We start from the raw sequence: 20,265 nt of genomic DNA, 5'->3' as shown, positions 1-20,265 counted from the left end.
ATCCACTGCTTCTGAGGCTGCTGGGAGAGATTTCCCTTTCTCTTCTTTGTTCTCACAGCTCCCAGGGGCTCAGCTTTGGATCTGGCCCCACCTCTGTGTGTCGGTCGCCGGAGAGCGTCTGTTCTTCGCTCAGACAGGACGGATTTAAAGGAGCCGCTGATTCGGGAGCTGTGGCTCACTCAGGGCGGGGCGGGGGTGGGGGAGGGAGGGTCACGGAGTGCGGGGCGGGCCTGCGGCGGCAGAGGCCGGCGTGACGTATCGCCGGCGTGACTAGCGCCGGCGCGACGTAGCAGCAGCCTGAGGCGCGCCGTGCATTCTCCCGCGGAAGTTGTCCCTGGATCCCGGGACCCTGGCAGTGGCGGGCTGCACAGGCTCCCCGGAAGCGGGGGTGTGGATAGTGACCTGTGCTCGCACACAGGCTTCTTGGTGGCGGCAGCAGCAGCCGCCTTAGCGTCTCATCCCCGTCTCTGGGGTCCGCGCTTTTAGCCGCGGCTCGCGCCCGTCTCTGGAGCTCCTTTAAGCAGCGCTCTCAATCCCCTCTCCTCGCGCACCAGGAAACAAAGAGGTAAGAAAAAGTCTCTTGCCTCTTCGGCAGGTACAGACTTTTCCCCGGACTCCCTCCCCGCTAGCCGTGGCGCACTAACGGCCTGCAGGCTGTGTTCACGCCGCCAACCCCAGTCCTCTCCCTGCGCTCCGACCGAAGCCCGAGCCTCAGCTCCCAGCCCCGCCCGCCCCGGCGGGTGAGCAGACAAGCCTCTCGGGGTGGTGAGTGCTGGTCGGCACCGATCCTCTGTGTGGGAATCTCACCGCTTTGCCTTCCGCACCCCTGTTGCTGCGCTCTCCTCCGCGGCTCATAAGCTCCCCCGCTCCACCACCCGCAGTCTCTGCCCGTGAAGGGGCTTCCTAGTGTGTGGAAATCTTTCCTCCTTCACAGCTCCCTCCCACTGGTGCAGGTACCGTCCCTATCCTTTTGTCTCTGTTTATTCTTTTTTCTTTTGCCCTACCCAGGTACGTGGGGGGGGGGGGGTTCTTGCCTTTTGGGAGGTCTGAGGTCTTCTGCCAGCGTTCAGTAGGTGTTCTGTAGGAGTTGCTCCACGTGTAGATGTATTTCTGGTGTATCTGTGGGGAGGAAGGTTATCTCCGCGTCTTACTCTTCCGCCATCTTCCCGGAAGCTTCCCGGTTTAATTGATTTTTCATCTTGGAGTTGAGGCATGGGGAGGTGGGCATCCATTTTTGTGATGATGTTTCTTAATATAGAGCCATAATATGCCAGCCAGTATTTGTTATATGTTTTAGTCAGTGATTACAAGCTTTTAGAATCATAAAATTGTGAATGCGTAAAACATTTTATAGGTCACCCAGTTTAACCTGCTACTTAGGAGTTTCCTCTACAACAGAGCTTCTCAAACTTTACTATCCACATTAATCACAGCTAAAGATGCAGATTCTGATTCAGTAGGTCTCTGCATTTCTAACACACTCCCAGGAAGCTGCTGGTCCAGGGACTACACTTTGCGTAACAAGGCTTCTGAGCATTCCTGACATTGCTGCCTTGGGGATGATTCTGCTATAGTCTCTTCTTCATATTTTGATAATTCTAACTGTCACATACAGAAATCAGTAGGTCTTGGATCAAAGCCAAACTCAAAACATGTGCAAAATTTTTCTGATGGTTTAAAAATATAAATCAAAATGATATTGCAGGGCTTCCCTGGTGGCACAGTGGTTGAGAGTCCGCCTGCCGATGCAGGGGACACGGGTTCGTGCCCCGGTCCGGGAAGATCCCACATGCCGCGGATTGGCTAGGCCCTTGAGCCATGGCCGCTGAGCCTGCGCGTCCGGAGCCTGTGCTCCGCAACGGGAGAGGCCACAACAGTGAGAGGCCCGCATACCGCAAAAAAAAAAAAAAAAAAAAAGACATTGCAATTGAAGGGAATTTTTAAAAAGCTAACGTGTAGGCAGGATCTGAAGAGTCTTAAGTATATCTATAAATATATAGATATATATACATATATAAATATATATACACACATACATATATACATACATATATGTGTAAGTTTATATAGCCTACATCCATATTAAATCATACAATTGTGAAAATCTCAAGTTATATAATATTTTGTGGCACTTACAACTTTAACATTTTCCTTTACATTAATTTTTATAACAAAATGAAAAATCACGGGGTATAAATTTGGACTGTCCTATGGATGTAAGCGTGACTCTAAGTGTAATGTTGCCAGCCGTTCTGCACTAAGGAAGCCTGTAGCCAAGTTCAAACGTTGGTTTCATTGGATTGAGTTGAAGTGGTTTATGTAGCTAGCTCTATCTTTAAAGCTAAAGTTACTGGTTTTATTATTTAAATTTGGCTACTGCACATACTGATTACCTTAATTCTTACTTAATATTTGAAAGTTATTACTTTGGAGAAAGTCAGCCGAGCAATGGTGATTATAGCGTATCAAAATCCATTGTAAGTGATTACTTTAATGACTCTGTACCAACAGGAATACGTAGACATTCAGACAAAAAATAATCTAATTATAATGACAGCACCAAAGTGAAGCTGTGACAGTTACAAAACCAATTTAAAAGTTTTTTGACAGCCATGGCTAAAAGCTTTGTTTGGACCTTTCAGTAATAACAGTTTACTTAAGACAAATCCACAGCTAAGGAAAATAGAAAGTTGTGGCTTTTCTGTCATGCAGATGAAGTGGAAATCAGTTGAAATGTTTTTAATAGAACATTATATTGAAAAGAGTATAGAAAAGGAATAATAGTTATGGAATTTAACTCTCACAATGCAAGAAAGACTAAATAAAAATTCTAATGAGGATAGAAACTTGGCCACTGATTTGCTTATCTACTTTATGAAGGTCAGTAGTTCCTGCAAGCAAATTGATGTGCATTTAAATATGTTGATTGACAGTTCTGGAACTTGACTTTGTATTACCCATAAAATAAAGTCAAGGGCAAATAAATGGATGTAAGAATGCATCAGTAGCCATGGTGACACACAACCTTACTAGATATCTGCTTTTCCAATGGCTCTGACATCTCTCACATTATTAGACTTTATTACTTTTATTTGTCTCACTTGGCTCTGGACTTAAATATACAACATAATTAATTCTTTGACCTAGTACAATTTATTTCTCATTCCTGAACAGAAAAATACCTCATTCACAGAACTGCATTTTTTTTACTGCAAATCTTAATAGAACATTTATAATATGCAAGTGCTGATGTAAGAGCTTACAGATATTTACTTGTTTATGATAACAACTTTTAGAGTAGCCAGTTTTGTCTCCATTTTACTGATGGGAAAACTGAGGCACAGAGAGGTTTAAGTATCTTGCTCAGGGCCAGAGTTTGTATGTGGTAGAGTTTCAGCTCCACGCACTTTGGCTCAGAGCCCGTGCTGTTGCTGACTGCAGGGTCATGAAGCCATATGAATGTGCATATGTGGATGCAGAGAGCCAGTGGTGGGCTCAGAGGCATCCTTTGCCTCTTTTTCTGTTCTTAGGTTCTGCTTTAGTTATGTTCTTTCAGTTGCAAAGACCGAAGGAGTCTCAGGTCGAGATCAAATGGTGTCCTTATGTGTTTGTAAGTACTAAGAACAGGCGAGACCCTGCTACATGGTGGCACCAGTCCCTGGGCAGTTGGCGCCAAGGGATGTGATTCAGTGGTTTGTTATGTGGTCAGCCTCTCTCTCCTCCTTCTTCTGCCCAGGGCCTTCAGCTTCTACTCTGTCCTTTTATATACTTCCTACCCCACAGTGGGCAGGGGCTACCAGAATGGACTTAAACAGACATGGGTACGGAGCCTGGCTCTGCTGTATACTTGCTGTGTGACCTTGGACAAATGACTTAATCTTTCTGAGCTCACTGGAAGAAGTGAGTAATATATCCCACTGTGTATATGGTGGAGATGAAAAGAAATGAAATAAATAACATAGTATTCAATACATGGTAGCTATTATAATAATAGTCATTTTTTTGGAATGCCTAATTATTTCACCTCAGTGTAGGCAGCAGACTTGGACCAGACTTGGGTCCAAATTGTGGTTCCATCTTCAACATGTGTGTGTGAGACAGGAAGTTATTTAACTTCTCTGAGCCTCAGTTTCCTTCTCTATAAAGTTAGAGTAACTTCCTAGGGCCATTATGACATTAAATGAGTTAATTTATGTAAAGCACCTACAACAGCTCCAGGCATATAATAATTATAAATATAGACATTAGCTATTATTAGTTGTAGTATAATTTTCAATAACATATTTATGCAAAGGGTACAAAGTTCCAATATATAAGATAAATAAATTCTGAAGGTCTACTATACAGCATAAGTGCCTGTAGTTAGCAATACTCTATTGTATATTTAAAATTTGCTAAGAGGATAGATCTTATGTTGTGTTCTTACCACTAATAATAATAATAATGGAGTTGAAAGGAAGCTTTGGGAGGTGACGGATATGTATATGGCCTTGATGATGATGATGGTTTCATGGGTGTATTTTTACCCCCGAGCTCATTGAGTTGTATACATTCAATATGTACCACTTTTTTTAAAGTCAACCATACCTCAAAAGGTGGTTTAAAACATAGAGAGTAAATTATTAAAAATAGTAATTTAAAGAAATAAATAATTTACAGAGGCAATAAATTTAAAAATAAATAGGTCTTAGGTTTCTCCCACTTTTCTGCTTTTATGATTATCTCTAAAATGCTTTCCTCAGCAGTAGCTCTTTCTCTTAACAGAATAGAGCAATACTTGTTATGTGGTATCAGCTTTCCAAAAATAATTTCTGCATAGAGTCAGTAGTAAGGATAAAAGCTTCCTAACTAATCAGTGAAAATTAAGATACAGGCTGTATACAAGTTCAATGAAATGTATTTTCAACTTTTAACCAAAAGTCTCTGAAACTCTCTCCCCAGTTATTTTTTAGCTGCCTGCAGAAAAATGATTCCTTTGCTCACTATTTAGTGACATTCATCAAGTTATCTTAGAAGGACTGTTCTGGACATGTGGTTGCCAAGGGGCAGGGGAGTGGGGGAGGGAAGGATTGGTAGTTTGGGATTAGCAGATGCAAACTATTATATAGAATGGATAAACAACAGGCCCTACTGTAGAGCACAGGGAACTATATTCAATATCCTGTGATAAACCATAATGGAAAAGAATCTGAAAAGGAATGTGTCAATGTATGTATGTATAACTGAATCAGTTTGCTGTACAGCAGAAATTAACACAACATTGTAAATCAACTATACTTCAATAAAATAAATTTTTTTTAAAAAAAGACTGTTCTGCACAGCAGCATATCACAAAGATGTTGCAGACCAAGGCCTAAGCACATAGTTCTGTTGAATCACGGCTTTGTTTCTTTGTTAAGAGTCCATCTGTTTTGCCTCCTCAGCAAATGATGCGGTCATCCGTCTTCCACATGTTCATCCTGAGCATGGTGACTGTGGACGTGATAGTGGCTGCCAGCAACTATCACAAAGGAGAAACCTTCAGAAGGCAATACGACGAGTTCTATCTTGCGGAGGTAAGCAGCTCACGGGGTGCAGATCACTCTTCAAGGTAGACGAAAACCTCGGCTAGTCATAGCACCTTTTTTCAATGTGAAAATTGCAGTTTGTTAATTACTTGACTCTGACCAAAGCTGATTCATTGTCTGCTTCAGAGGTGTTTCCCTTGGTCACCGTGTTGCCTGATTTGTTTCCTGTCGCCCTGGGCCTGAGTGATCTTTCCCACAGTGTGTCACATTGCCACGGTAACCTTGCCCTACGGTTACTCTGGTCATCTTGCTGTTTTCCTATCAACCTCTCATTTTCTCTCCTTTGTCATGTTGTGTTAGTCTGTTTCCTCCTAAGTGTAAGCAAAGCACAGATTCAGAATATTATAAAGGAGCAAGTCAGCTCAACAGTACCAGGGAGGGGGCTGGGGAGAAACTGAAGGATTTCTGTTCTAAAAATCTGAAGTGTTGCAACCTGCACTAAAGATGTCCAGTCAGGAACAGGTAGGTTTAGTGATTAAATTAGCATCATCCAGCACTCCGCATCCCATACCAGAGTTTTGTAATAGACTTCTTACTGCTGGGGTAACTTTGTTAATATTTGATTCTTAAATATTTTTTAATGATTTCCAGAGACCACTACTTTTTTTCATTGTAAAAAATTATTTCTAAAATATATCTTAGAATTCAGTGGTTATGTACTTATGTAAAAATTGACAGACAGCTCTTTCAAAACCCATTCATCATATAAGTGAGGAATGCATATCCAGCTGTGCTACCCTTCAAAAAATCCAATATATGAAAAAGACAACTTAAAAAGCAGAAACATCGCAATGTGATTTTTTTTTTTAATATTTGTTTATTTATTTTTGGCTGTGTTGGGTCTTCGTTTCTGTGCAAGGGCTTTCTCTAGTTGCGGCAAGCGGGGGCCACTCTTCGTCGTGGTGCGCGGGCCTCTCACTATCGCGGCTTCTCTTGTTGCAGAGCACAGGCTCCAGACGCGCAGGCTCAGTAGTTGTGGCTCACGGGCCTAGTTGCTCCGCGGCATGTGGGATCTTCCCAAACCAGGGCTCGAACCCGTGTCCCCTGCATTGGCAGGCAGATTCTCAACCACTGCGCCACCAGGGAAGGCCGCAATGTGATTATTTTTATTACAAAACCACTTTTCATGTACAAAATCAATTTGCCTTATAGTTGAGTTCCTTATATATGCAGAATTCTCCCAGTGCATTTAAAAATGGATTTGGTTAATAAAAAGTCAGTCCACCAACACATCAACTTTTCAGAAAAAGAATTGATAGTATACAGCTATTGAATATAAACATCTATGTGGGTGTCAAGAACCTTTAAAGGAGTCACTTATGAATTCCCCTCTTGTGGAGGTTTGTTTCCTGTAAGAAAATATCATTAGTATTAGACTTTCACTGTAGTAGAGTCTCTGTGATGTGACACTGCCTGATAGCTGTGTCGTATATGGAGCTTACAGTTTAGCAAAAATATAGACAGTGAACAATAACAACTTTTTATGCTGTGGAGAACAAATGACAGAGGCTCATGAAGAAATTATGTCCAGCCCAACACCTGAAAAATGGGTATAATTTTGCTGCAAATCCAGCACAGAAAGCATGGCTTGTCATTGAAAGCAGAGGGGAACATGGACCAAGAGTCATCCTTGCAGGTGAATTTCTAACACAGGGATGGGACTTGAAGGAATCCCAATCAAGTAATTTCTGTCTGTCCTGTGAAGTAGGAAGCAAGGTCTCATCCAGCCTGATGATGAGACGGTGAAGTGGGAAGCTTGTGGAGAAGAGAGATAGGACACGGGTCATGTGGAGAATACAAAAAGCTAATGACTGATACATCGAATGCAGCACTGAAGATTGAGACTACAAATTTATAGTGATGCCAATTGAGACAGGCCTGGGACTTTTTTCGGCCTTTCATAAAAGGGAGAAAGGCAACATTCGGATTGATCCAACTCTAGAGCTTTTTCAGTCTAGTGGAGCTGAGAGACAAGGGATCAGGGAACATGGGTGGTTGGCAAAGGAGTTGAAATGATGACCCTGTGGTCTAGGTTGGATATGAAAAGAGGGAAAATAAGAGGAGAATGAAAGAGTAAAAATGAAGGATCAAGGGTCTCCAATGGTCAAAGAACAGGTATAGTTAAAGGGATGGAGTAAGAGAGCTAGAAGGTAAGGTTGTGATCAGAGAGCGGGGTGCAGGATTTATATTTCAGAATAATTCTGGGTAACTAAATACAAAATCTAGGGTGTTCTATGGATGTGGGTGTCTCAGACGTAATGATGGAGTCAAGGCAAAGATGGCAGGGAACTATCGGGGTATGATGTTGGCTAAATCTTCACAGTGACACACATCATTGAGCAGTGAGGCCAGTTCTTCTGGAAGGGAGTATAAGTGGCATGTGGGAGTGACTGACAGAAAAATGAATAGAGATCAATAGAGGGCCTTTTATCGAGGGCGTGGGGAGAGTGTGGGAGAGGGGGTTTTCACCTGACGGAGTACATCTCAAAGGGGTGTGGAGCAGTAATGGGTGGGGCATCTCTTCCTCATCCACACGTTGTCCTCCATGGGCCACACGGGGCATTGGAGCATGAGTATCCTTTTCTGGACAGGGCAGTGGGGGGAGTCATGCATTTGGAACAGGACCGGTAGAGACAAGGATAGAAGAAGCGGACTCTGTGCTCAGAGATCCAGAGTGAAGAAGAAATTGTTTAACAGGGAACGAGAAACCCAAAGGTTAGTTAAAGGCTCTGGGTGGAATGAGGAGGGAAGAGAGGTGAGGTGGAAGAATTACACAATAGTATTAGAACCAGAGGCAAAAAGGCTGATGACAGAAATGCCTAGAATAAAAACAGAAATGGCTACACGTGATTGACCTTATGCCTGTCTCAGTGGAAGGAGCAAATTATATTTGCTTCTGAGGGAGCCCTGGATATTTAGAGATTCCATTAACATTTCCTTTGTAGCCCAGTGTGCATACTCAGTCGTACTAAACAATCCTATACAGTAAATATATAAGCCATTCTGGGAACAGAAGAACAGAACAGAATCCTCCAGTAAATTTTACCTAATTTTTTCATAAACAAAATTGATCTCTTTCCTAATGTGTTTATGTGTGTTAGCTGATTTATGATCACACTGTAAGAAATTCCAACAAAATTTCAAATATTTTAATATTGTAGAGTTCATTGATACTATTTAAGTGTATAGGTAGCATCCAATGGTAGTTGAAAAATCCTTGTCATTGTTCTTTTTTGTATATAGTACTATTTTTTAATTAAAAAAATCAGAAAGAGGGACTTCGCTGGCTGTCCAGTGGTTAAGACTTCGCCTTCCAATGTAGGGGGTGCGAGTTTGATCCCTGGTCGGGGAGCTAAGGTCCCATATGCCTTACAGCAAAAAAACCAAAACATAAAACAAAAGCAATACTGTAAGAAATTCAATAAAGACTTTAAAAATGGTCCACACACACAAAAATTCTTTTAAAAAAAGATTATTTAAAAAAAAATCAGAAAGAGAGGATTGTATAGTAAAATCTGGCACATGTGTTTCTATTAATTGTTGCCCACTTCCCAAGCCACTGAAAGTAAATTTGATTTTCATAAACAACGTAGTAGAGGTTTAGTTCACTTACAAAATGTATAGACATCACTTTATTCTTGAACTACTGAAACATTCAGAATTTGTTCACATCTATTTATTGATTTGGGGTGTCTGAGTTTCCCAAAGCATGTTTGGTCTTTATTCAAATCACATTATCTCTTTTCTTTGTATCAGAAACTTGCACATGGTTTGTTTTAAATGAGTGTGGATAAGTCATTTTAATCACACTTAATTTTTTATGAAATACTCTCTTTTAAAAAAATTGGTAAAGATGGTTTGGGCTTAAGCCAGGAGTCAACAGACTTTTTCTTGAAGAGCCAGATAGTAAACATTTCAGGCTTTTCAGGCCATGTGCCCTCTGTTTCAACTACTCAACTCTACTGCTGTTGTGCAGAAAGTGAATGTGGCCTCAGAAGGGTTGTGTCCCAGTGAAATTTTATTTATGAAAATAAGCATTGAGTTTGATCTTGGTTTAAGCTGTAGAAACACAGAGCATGCCAACTAACATCCCCATGGGTTAAATTCAAATATAGTAAGACTAACAACATAATAGCTACCATTTTTTTAGAGGTTCCATTATGTTGCCAAGTGCTTTAAAGGAATTCATTATCTCATTTAATCCTCAAAATGGCTATAATAACAGCAGTTCAAGTTTATGGACTATAATGACATAGTGTTTAAGGTAATAGCATTATGTAATATTTTGAAATGTTTACTTTTAAAATAGATCACAAGAGGCCATGAGCTTTCAGAGAAGTAATTTCTTAAGTTCCCACATATTCCAGAATAAATTATTTTGAAAATCCAAAATAAACCACTCTACCCAATAGGAGTCAACGTGCAGTCTAAAAAACATCCTTTAAGCATAAATTAACCTGCTTAGCTTCTACTGTGAAGCTGGGGACTTGTTTAGTTACTTTGGATCAACTAACGTAAATTTAGAATTAGTTGAGAAACAGGGAAAACTATTTGTTTTCTAGGCTCTACATAAACATAAAGAGGTAAAGAGTTACTTTCTTTTGTAAGAGTTTCATTTTGATCTAAGATAAGTCATTGTCATTAATATACATAAAATCACATGTTATAATGAACATAATTATATTTTACAATGTATAGTCTCATTTTCTTAATAAAGAATAAAACTTGAACAATACTGTCCTATTATATAAAAAATATAAATATATCTGTATATCCACTAGATTGTATGTTTAACAGAAGTTTATCAGCACAGCCTATGCACAGAAGATTCACAATTTTAGCAAAATTCCTCTTTTAAGAAACTCATAAATTGGTGGGAGAGAGAGGAGAACAATGAAGTTATAACAGCATATCCCTGTTGCATTTCTGGTCGAGAGAGAGGTTTACCTCATTTAGAAACTCCAGGGTGTCTCTTTGGTTTCCTCTTTTTCTATGATTGTTCTGTGTTTTGAAACAGAAGGGCTTTCATAAGCATAGAATCATTGTGCCATCCTACAGGAAGTTATCTTTTCTAGCAAAGTGATTTCTGTGTTCCTCTGAAGACATTTGGCTTTATGATATTTGTTAAAATGAAATTAAGTGAAAGAGCCATTTATTTTAGTTCCAACAAAATCTGACAACCGTATTTCATCTCAATCACAAGAAATGACTGAATTATGAAAGTAACTTATCCTGCTCTACCAGCAGTCTTTCATATTGTCATTAAGTTTAATTTCATCTTCTGGGAAACTTTAATTAAATAAGTATCTTTTGGCTGTAGCTTTTTCATGAGTTCCTATAGCATTTGGGCAGTATCTTGCTGGGTGAAAAAATAACACAGTAATGACATTCTTGATTATTCAATGATCCATCTCCAAAGTTTGCTCTTTAACTGTCTAGAATATTGAAGTTACACTATAGACTAAGAGTAGGTGATTTACAGACACCTCTGGAATGATGCAGGTCATCATTTATTTGGGTGTTATTTAACCTGAATTTCATTTAGGAGAATAGTGTTGCCTGAATTGCATTTGTCCTGTTATCTTCTTCTGTGATAAATATGCATTTATTTTCTCATGAATATCCATTATGTTTCTCTGAAATTATGAAATAGAGTCTGCAACACAAATCTTGGATAATATATTTCAAATATCTTTGCACATATGGGCAGTATCTCTACTATTTTATCTTCTCAGACCTGCATAGTACAATCAGCTCATTTATAATTTGTCACCTATAAATGTTCATACATTATTCATTGAATTAAAAGGGCAGAACAATTTCCATTGTTCCATTTATATTAAGCATGTCATTTTCTGTTCAGTTATTTTTCTCCTGAGCTTCAGAAATTTGGCAATCTCTTGTTGTCTTACCTGCTAGCCTCACAAATCCAATAACAAGTTCTTTTGGAAAACAAGCATTTTAAACTAATTTCTTGCAATTTTCATTCTAAAAAAAAAAAAAATCTTTTCACAAGTTGTGTGCTTTTATCCTAAGAACAGATATAATAATGTTTCTTAGGACAGTAACTCCTTTAAATTTATTAATTTAACTTAATTTATTTAATTTTAATTAAATCTGCATTTCCTTGTTGATAATTTCCTTGAGGACAAGAGGGCTTGTTATAGTAGAAATGACATATGTATTATTATAAGATGAACATTTGGAAAATAAATAATAAAATGTGGTGTTTAAAGAACTCATACAACCTGCATTCCTGAAAATATTAGTTAAACTTTGCTGTCGTGACATCAAACCTGATTTATCTGTACAGCATGAATTCTCAACGGGAGGTGAAAACACCTCTAAGGGGTTAAAAATTATTCTTGGGGAGGCAAAAAAATCTTATTCTTGCCATATATAAAGAAGAGATTAATATGTTTATATTTATAACATAACTGTGCTAATAAACTTCCATATGGTGTAGTGATTAGAAACTAAATATCTAAAAAGACTCCTTGGCCGGGGAGGTGGTTAAAAAAAAAAAAAAGATTGCAAAACACTGACTTAGGAAAATCGTAAGAAGAAAGAAATATTTTGTTTTTTTCATGTATTGTTTTCAATTTTTTTCAAGTAATGTGACAAAAATCTTTATGAAAAGTTTATTATCCTCTTACAAATCTTGCCTTCACTCTTAAAAAGACAAGTTTCAACTTTAAGCACCCACCGATGGTGTAATATACTCTGAGGGCTCGAGGCAGAGGGAAGGTCCCACTGTGACCTTTTCGATGTGGGGACTGAAGAGTTAGGGGCCAAGGTCATGGGTGCTCCCAGGCTAGGAATGACGAGGCTACACTGCTGACTGCTAAGGATTTGCAGAGGACCTAGAGATTGTCATACTGAGTGAAATAAGTCAGACAGAGAAAGAGAAATATATGACATCACTTATATGTGGAATCTAAAAAAGTGGTACAAATGAACTTACTTACAAAATAGAAATAGAGTCACAGATATAGAAAACAAACTTATGGTTGCCAAGGGGGAGGTGGGGGAGGGATAAATTGGAAGATTGGGATTGATATATACACACTACTATATATAAAATGGGTAACTAATAAGGACCTACTGTATAGCACAGGGAACTCTACTCAATACTCTGTAATGACCTATATGGGAAAAGAATCGGAAAAAGAGTGGATATATGTCTATGTATAGCAGATTCACTTTGTCATACAGCAGAAACTAACACAACAATGTAAATCAACTCTACTCCAATAAAAATTTAAAAAAAAAAAGGATTTGAAGATAACCTCTAGATTGGACACATTCTTAGGTGATGCTTCTGGGGAACCCTTCCAGGTAACTGGGTTCTGCAGACAGCCTGCTAGCCTCCTTTTTATACGGCCAACAGCATGACGGTTGCAAGTTCCACCCTGTCCAGCAACTGTCAAGGTTGAGTTCCTTGAGGCAGGCTGGAGTCACCCATTGAAAAGAGGTTACTAAAAAAACCTCACTGCTTCTACCCTGATTCTTCCCAACTGTTGTCTTCTGCTGAATTGAAATCCTTTGCTAAACCCTCTAACCTACACTAAAATAACTGACAACTTAATTTTCCTAAATCCTTTTTGTAATTCCTGACATAGTTCTCCCCCACTCCAGAATAACCCATAATTACAAGTAAGTTAGACATATTTTTATGCATAATATTTTTCCATGAAATTTCAGCACTTTGGGATTGATACTGGTTTTCAGAGAATGGGAACATTAGCTTGTTAACAATTAACAAACTATGTTAGAAAAAAAGGTATTTGCTCCCAGGAGAATTGGAATCAGGAATTCTAGTAGGAAAATCAGTGGGAATATGGGTATTTATACATAATCACATAATAGTTTGCTAAATCACTTTTAGTGCCTTTTAGTGTCTTTGAAAGGCATATAAGTTTTCCCACCAGGCAAATAATAATGCAGATGGATCCAGCTGCCTATTTTATTATAAATTATGATCATTTAAACAGGTCATTCCATCTGTCTTTTGATAGCAAATGCAAAGTTAGTAAAGTGATTAATTGTATTTATATGTAATTAGACAATCTATTTGGATATATTTCAGGCATTTATTGGTAGTTCCCTGCTTTAAAAAAAAAAAAAAGCCTACTTTGATATGGATTACATTCCTTCCTTTGGAGTGAAAGTCTAAAAATACAGGTGAGGGAGAAGTGGAGACGTGGGCAGTGGCCAGTGCTCCCTCTGCTGATACAGCAGCCAGGCCGGGCTGCAGGGGAACCTTCAGGACGGATGCATCTGAGTTTCAGCTTTTCCTGAACTCTGCCAGGATGCATGGGGGAGGGGACAGGTGCTGGACTTCCTCATCGTGCTGCGGGCCCTGGAGTGAGAAGTCAGGGCTAGAGAGGAATTGCCTCTTGTTATGACTTGCAGGGATCTGGGTCCTCTGGTCGCCTCAGGCTGACCCTGCAAAGGAGTTGCATCTGCCCACTGGTTCCTTGTGGTCCCGGGAGGTCTAACAGAATCCTGTTGATCTCAGTGATCCAGGAAGGGTCTCCCCAGAAGCTGAATTTCTCCCAGGAGGGAAGTTAGGAATGGATTCCACCAGCCTGGGAAGAATCCTGACACGAAGCGGCTTCCTCCTGCTACCCAGCAAAGCGACTGCGGGGTTTTAGGTCTTTTACCACAAAAAACATGATGCCTCATACCATCCCTTGTTTACCACCGCTCAAGAGAGCATTTTTTAAAAAAATTTTTATTGGGGTATAGTTGATTTACAATGTTGTGTTAGTTTCTGCTGTACAGCAAAGTGAATCAGTTATGCATATACATATATCCACTCTTTTTTAGATTCTTTTCCCACATAGGCCATTACAGAGTATTGAGTAGAGTTCCCTGTGCTATACAGTAGGTCCCTATTAGTTACCTATTTTATATATAGTACTGTGTATGTGTCAGTCCCATGTTCCAGTTTATCCCTCTACCCCCCTTACCCCCCGGTAACCATAAGTTTATTTTCTACATCTGTAACTCTGTTTCTGTTTTATAGATTAGTTCGTTTGTAGCCTTTTTTTAGATTCCACGTATAAGTGGTATTGTATATTTGTCTTTCTCTGTCTGACTCAAGAGACCGTTAAAGACAGACAAACAAACAAAAAGCATATAGCCATGAGCAAGCAAAGAAAAATATTCTTACACAAAGGGATTCAGAAACTGAGGATGGAACTGGGAAATCCAAGATGAACATCTAGTACAGGAGTTTCCCAGTAGAGTAGAACTGACAGGAGAGAGAGTAGGGTTTTTCCCCCCAGTGTCTCAAAGGTAGATAATTAGGACAAAAAACAAACCTTCTGAACTTTGACTAACATTTTCAAAAAGTGAGCTGAAAAGGGCATGGTCGTTGATGAGAGCTAATTATTAATATAGGAGAGCAAGTGGAAAAAATTAAAAAACGGTGGAAAACATGAGGGAAAAAGCAAGAGACTCGCCACTTGGATGTGAATAATAGGAGCCCCTGAAGGACAAAGGGAACAGAAAGAAGAGTAATAATAAATGAGAGAAGAAAATTTTCCTAAACTGAGGTAAAGCATAAATCTGTAGATTGAAAGAGCTCACTAAGTCTCAGGATAAATGAAAAAAAGGTACATTCCTAGGCATATCCTGGTGACCCTCCTTGGTTGCAAGCATAAAGAAAAAACTTTTTTAAACCTCCGAATGGGCTTAAATAACCTGCAAAATCAAGATAAATATATTGTGCTTTGGATGACTCATCCTCAATATTGGAAAGTAAAGGCAGTGAACCAACATATATATTGACCACTGAGAGAAAAAGAACTGCAACTCAAGACTGTATGCAGCCAAAATATTCATGTCAGTGTTAAAAATGCACTTTTGATAGAAAAGGATTGAGCCAGTATACAACCCTGGATGTTTATTTGAGGAAACTACCCCAAAGTATCCTAGGCCTAAGACAAATTCTTCACAGTCCAGAGGACTAGATAGATAAGATGAAAAGGAAATAAAAGTAGTGGGTGTTGAATCTAAATGGAAGATGGTAATTAAAATGTCAAGTAAGGGTCCTTGGAAAAAAAAGAAATAATTACAGTTCAAAAAGCTAGAATTGGGACTTCCCTGGCGGTCCAATGGTTAAGACTCTGCGATTCCGCTGCAGGGGGCACAGGTTCAATCCCTGGGCATTGAACTAAGGTCCTGTATGCTGTGCGGCACGGCCAAAAAAAAAAAAAAAATTGATGGTTGATCTCAGAAAAAGCAGAATTTAGGAAGAGGGGTGATATCACTGGGAGTGTGGGTGAGAGAAGGATACTATGAAGTTTGTAGGTTGGCAGGGGTGTGAGGGAAGAGTGAGCAAGTACATTTGTGCGGGAGAGGAGTTTACAATTATTCAATTTAGATGCAATAATAAAAAAGTATAGGTTGATGTAGGACAGTTGGGAATTAAACTGGGAGATTAGAAAAGCAGAGTCCAAATAAACAAGGGGGAGAAAAGACATTAACAACAATTTGACCAAGCCAGAAAAGACAAGAAAAGGTTAAAAGATGAATATCAATGACGTATACAATAAACTAGAAACATAAGACCAGGTATAACTTTGGCACGCTATATGTGAGAGGGTTGAATTTTCCTATCAAAAATCATAGAAAATATGCCTTTAAAGGAGAAATGGCTGATTAAAGGTTGGGGCAGAGAAGGTCCAAGATTTTTAAAAAATCATAGAAAATATGATTATGTTTAAACACAAAATCAAGTAGTATCTTGATTCTAGGAGATGCATACAAAGTGGCCCCAGAAAGGGGCTGAAAATCATCTATGAAAAAACTAAAAGTGACATCTAAAATATTAAAACATTTTAAATGCTTAGCAGACCATGCAAAAAAAATTAAGGAATATTCTCAAGGCCAAAAATTGTGTTGATGCGAATGAAGAACAGCTAGTGGGCTCTAAGGCCAGTGGCTGCCCTGAGGGTATTTGCATATGCTTGTCACCTAGAACTTGCCATTTTAGGAGCTGTATCCTGGACAGACGGAGGGGCTGTTCAAGGTGAAGCGTCAAAACAGAGACACCCCCATGTAACATCAGGACACATGAGGTCTGTACCTCAATGAGAGAAGGAAAATGGCCATCCCTCAGAAGGAAACAGTGGGGAAAACTTCAGTCTTGACCTTGACTCCAAAAGAGTAGGGAAAGAGTATGCTTTGTGAAAATGTGTCAGCACAAGCCTGCCCGCGTGGGATTGGAGTTCAAAATCACATTAGTTTCAGGTCTGAGAAATGTCAGCCAAGAAGTTGATTTAAAGGGGCAGCAAATTTGTAAGATATCTCATGCCCTCTGCTGAACCAGTTCTTTCTGGAAAAAAAAAAAAATGTACTCTAAACACAGGTCTTGAAAATCTAGAGGAAATTAATGATTTCCTGGCAAAGTACAAACTACCAAGTTGATGGACGAGGTAAGAAAGCTGATCAGAAGAACATTGGAAAGCTTTGATCTACCGTTACAAAAAAGATTGGGCCCATGTGGTTTTTCTGCTGGATTTTTATCTACTTTCAAAGATGAGATAACTCTTATTTTATTTAAGAAATTACAGATTGTACAAAAGATGGGAAACTCCATAATAAGTTTGATAAGGCTACCATAGGCTTAACCCAAACCTTATAATTATAGTATAAGTAACATTACAGACCAATTGTATTTATGACAGTAGCTGCAAAAATTATAAACAAAATATTATCCAATAAAATCAGCATAAGCATCTAGGGTTTATTCTAGGAATATACAAATCAAGGACTCCTGTGATATATTTCATTGCCTCAATGAATTAAAGGCTAAAGCCCTCTAAGTAAAATAAAAGAGAAAGAAAGTACTTAAACATGGTAGAAATTATTACCCTAAGCTCAGTGCAACCATTATATATGAATACTGAGAAACTTTCATTGAAAATAAGGGGCATATTATGGACTCCTGTTACTACCACCACATTGCTTAGTATATATTACTATTTGGCTATACCATTATAGCTAATGAATTAATACAATTAACTCCAAAATAAATCTTGAAAAACATCGTATCTTCATTGGCACATGAAATATATATATATGTTTATAAAGCCCAAGAGATTTAAAAAATTTTAGAATTAATAGAAGAATTTAGTAAGGCAAGTTGAGAAAAATCAATATAAATAAATCAGTAGCTTTTCTTTCCACTGGAAATAACTAGGTAGAAATGGTAAAAAAAAAAAAAAAAGGTAAAAATAATTCATTTTCATTAGTGACTGGAATATTAAATGAATAGAAATAAATTTCAAAATCAAACAATAATATATCTTTATGGGGAAAATTTTATTAAAGAATATGGGCCAAATAAATAGAAAAACATAGTGTGTTTCTAGATATGAAGACTATCTATTAATCCTTCTAAGGCATGTACAAGGTAAAGAAAAAAGTTATAAAGATGGACACATGTGACCATATAAAAATTAAAGTGCTTATAGAACTAATTCCAGTAGAGTTAAAAATCTAACTATTGACTAGGGAAAAAATATTTCAGTTTATATAGCAGACAAAGATGAATGTCCTTAATATCAACAACTCCAAAAACTGATAAGAAAGAAACACCACCACCATAGAAAATTGGCAAGGTTATGAACAGAAATTTGTTTTAAAAAAATAATCTAAGTCATCAATATACATCTGGACAGCTAAGCAAAAGTTTTATTAAGTTTGATTACATCAGGTGATGGTACAGATTTAGGACAAGAAACACTTTCCTACCTTGCTGAAAGGCAAATGACAACGTAACATTTGGAAAGTAATCTCTTAATGCTTTCTAAAATTTAAAGTGGGCAAACATGTCCTTTGCCCCAGAGGTGCCAGGTTGGAGAGTCTACTTATAGATAGGGAAGCCCAATAAAAACTGATATTGCATAAGGATGGTCAGTACAGTCTGTTTTTGAAGTAGCAAAACACTTAACCATTTTTCCTGATGATTCCTTATCCAAGAAGTACCGCCCTTTAACGAATCAGTAGAGAAAATGTTGAATTAAATAAACATTGAATACCATGCAAAATTATACAGCTGATAAAAAGAATAAGTAGAACTTATATCTCTTAACCTGAAGGCTCATCCATGATTGTTAGTGAGAAGCTGAAGAATGACATAAAATGTAAGCCCATTGTGTGATTATGTATGTTTGGATGAGGAGGGAATATAAAACATGGTTACCATGAATCGCCTGGGAAAGGTGGGCAGGAATTTTATTAATACTTTGTGTATTTAGGATTATTTCACAGTTAAAATGTATTACTCTGTTACACTTTTTTTATTGAAGTATAGTTAATTTACAGTGTGTTAGTCTCAGGTATACAACAAAGTGATTCAGTCAAATACATATATATACACATATATGTGTGTGTGTGTGTATATATATATATATATGTATTCTTTTTCAGATTCTTTTCCATTATAGGCTATTACAAGATTTTGAGTCGAGTTCCCTGTGCTATAGAGTAGGTCCTTGTTGTTTAACTATTTTATATATAGTGGTGTATATATGTTACTCCCAAACTCTTAATTTATCTGTCCCACTCTCACTATCCCCTTTGGTAACCATAAGTTTCTTTTCTGTGTCTGTTACATTTTTTAAAAGGGACATGTCAATTTAAATTAAGAGGCAAGGTGGGTCTAGAGAAGTAATGTTAATTTCCTCCTCACACCTAAATTAACCATCTGCAATCCCTTTAATATTCCAGTCCTAAAAATGTTATTATTAAAACTCCACTTTCCTCACATTTTCCAAATGTGTGTGGAAGAAAATCCCTTCCATGTTGGCCTAGAAAAAGAGAAGCAAGCTATCCTTTATTCCTGTCTTCCAGCAAATCATTTGGTATCTTCTGACAGGGATGTGTTATGACTAGTTGCGCTCTTTAATTAGAAGTTAATCTTATGTCACTGACATGTACACACTACTGTATATAAAATAGATTACTAATAAGGACCTACTGTATAGCACAGGGAACTCTACTCAGTACTCTGTAATAACTTATATGGGAAAAGAACCTAAAAAAGAGTGGATGTATGTATAACTGATTCACTTTGCTGTACACCTGAAACTAACACAACATTGTAAATCAACTATCCAATAAAATTTTTTTAAAGTTAATATTATATTGCCATTTTAATTCCAGTTGTAAACTTCTTTATAAATTGAGTGCTCTTATCCATAGGACAAGCAAACGAAAAATAATATGCTATGTTTGTATATGTACTTTATAATATTGTTATTTGCAATAGCAAATTCCTAGAATTAATGTGATAGATTAAGAGATCGAACGAATTTATTAACACAGTAATGTCGATTGTTAATTTATAAAATTAATAATGTAGACATATTAATTTATGTGTGCATATGCACACACACATAAACTCCTTGTTATATTGCGTTGGCCAAAAAGTTCGTTTGGGTTTTTCCCTAAGATGTGATGGAAAAACACGAACGAACTTTTTGGCCAACCCAATAAAATCCAAAATTCTCTGCTGTTTATGTGGCCCAAGATATAAATGATATATAAACTTTTAAATTGTAGTTTAATTACACTTAGTAATATGTAAGTGTAATTATACTATATCATGTGCATTGTAGAAACTTATTTTAGAAAATAAAAATTATAGAAAAATGCAGCCTTTCTGTATATAGTACTGTAA

At 37.9% G+C, this 20,265-nt stretch overlaps 1 protein-coding gene across 2 annotated transcripts in view; it reads left to right on the top strand.

Moving 5' to 3' along the window:
• Positions 1 to 20,265, top strand: part of NALCN (sodium leak channel, non-selective) — a 280,091-nt gene that overhangs the window by 103,235 nt on the left and 156,591 nt on the right. For both annotated transcript variants that reach the window (XM_059995484.1, XM_059995483.1), the window contains one exon: positions 5,424 to 5,555. In XM_059995484.1, coding sequence (XP_059851467.1) covers positions 5,424 to 5,555 — 132 coding nt within the window. The remainder of the gene's footprint in view (positions 1 to 5,423; positions 5,556 to 20,265) is intronic.

The sequence above is a fragment of the Delphinus delphis genome, chromosome 18, assembly GCF_949987515.2.
Source record: "Delphinus delphis chromosome 18, mDelDel1.2, whole genome shotgun sequence".
Lineage (NCBI taxonomy): Eukaryota > Metazoa > Chordata > Mammalia > Artiodactyla > Delphinidae > Delphinus > Delphinus delphis.
The sequence above is the reverse complement of the archived record's forward strand: the minus strand, read 5'-3'. Positions and strand labels throughout refer to the sequence as shown.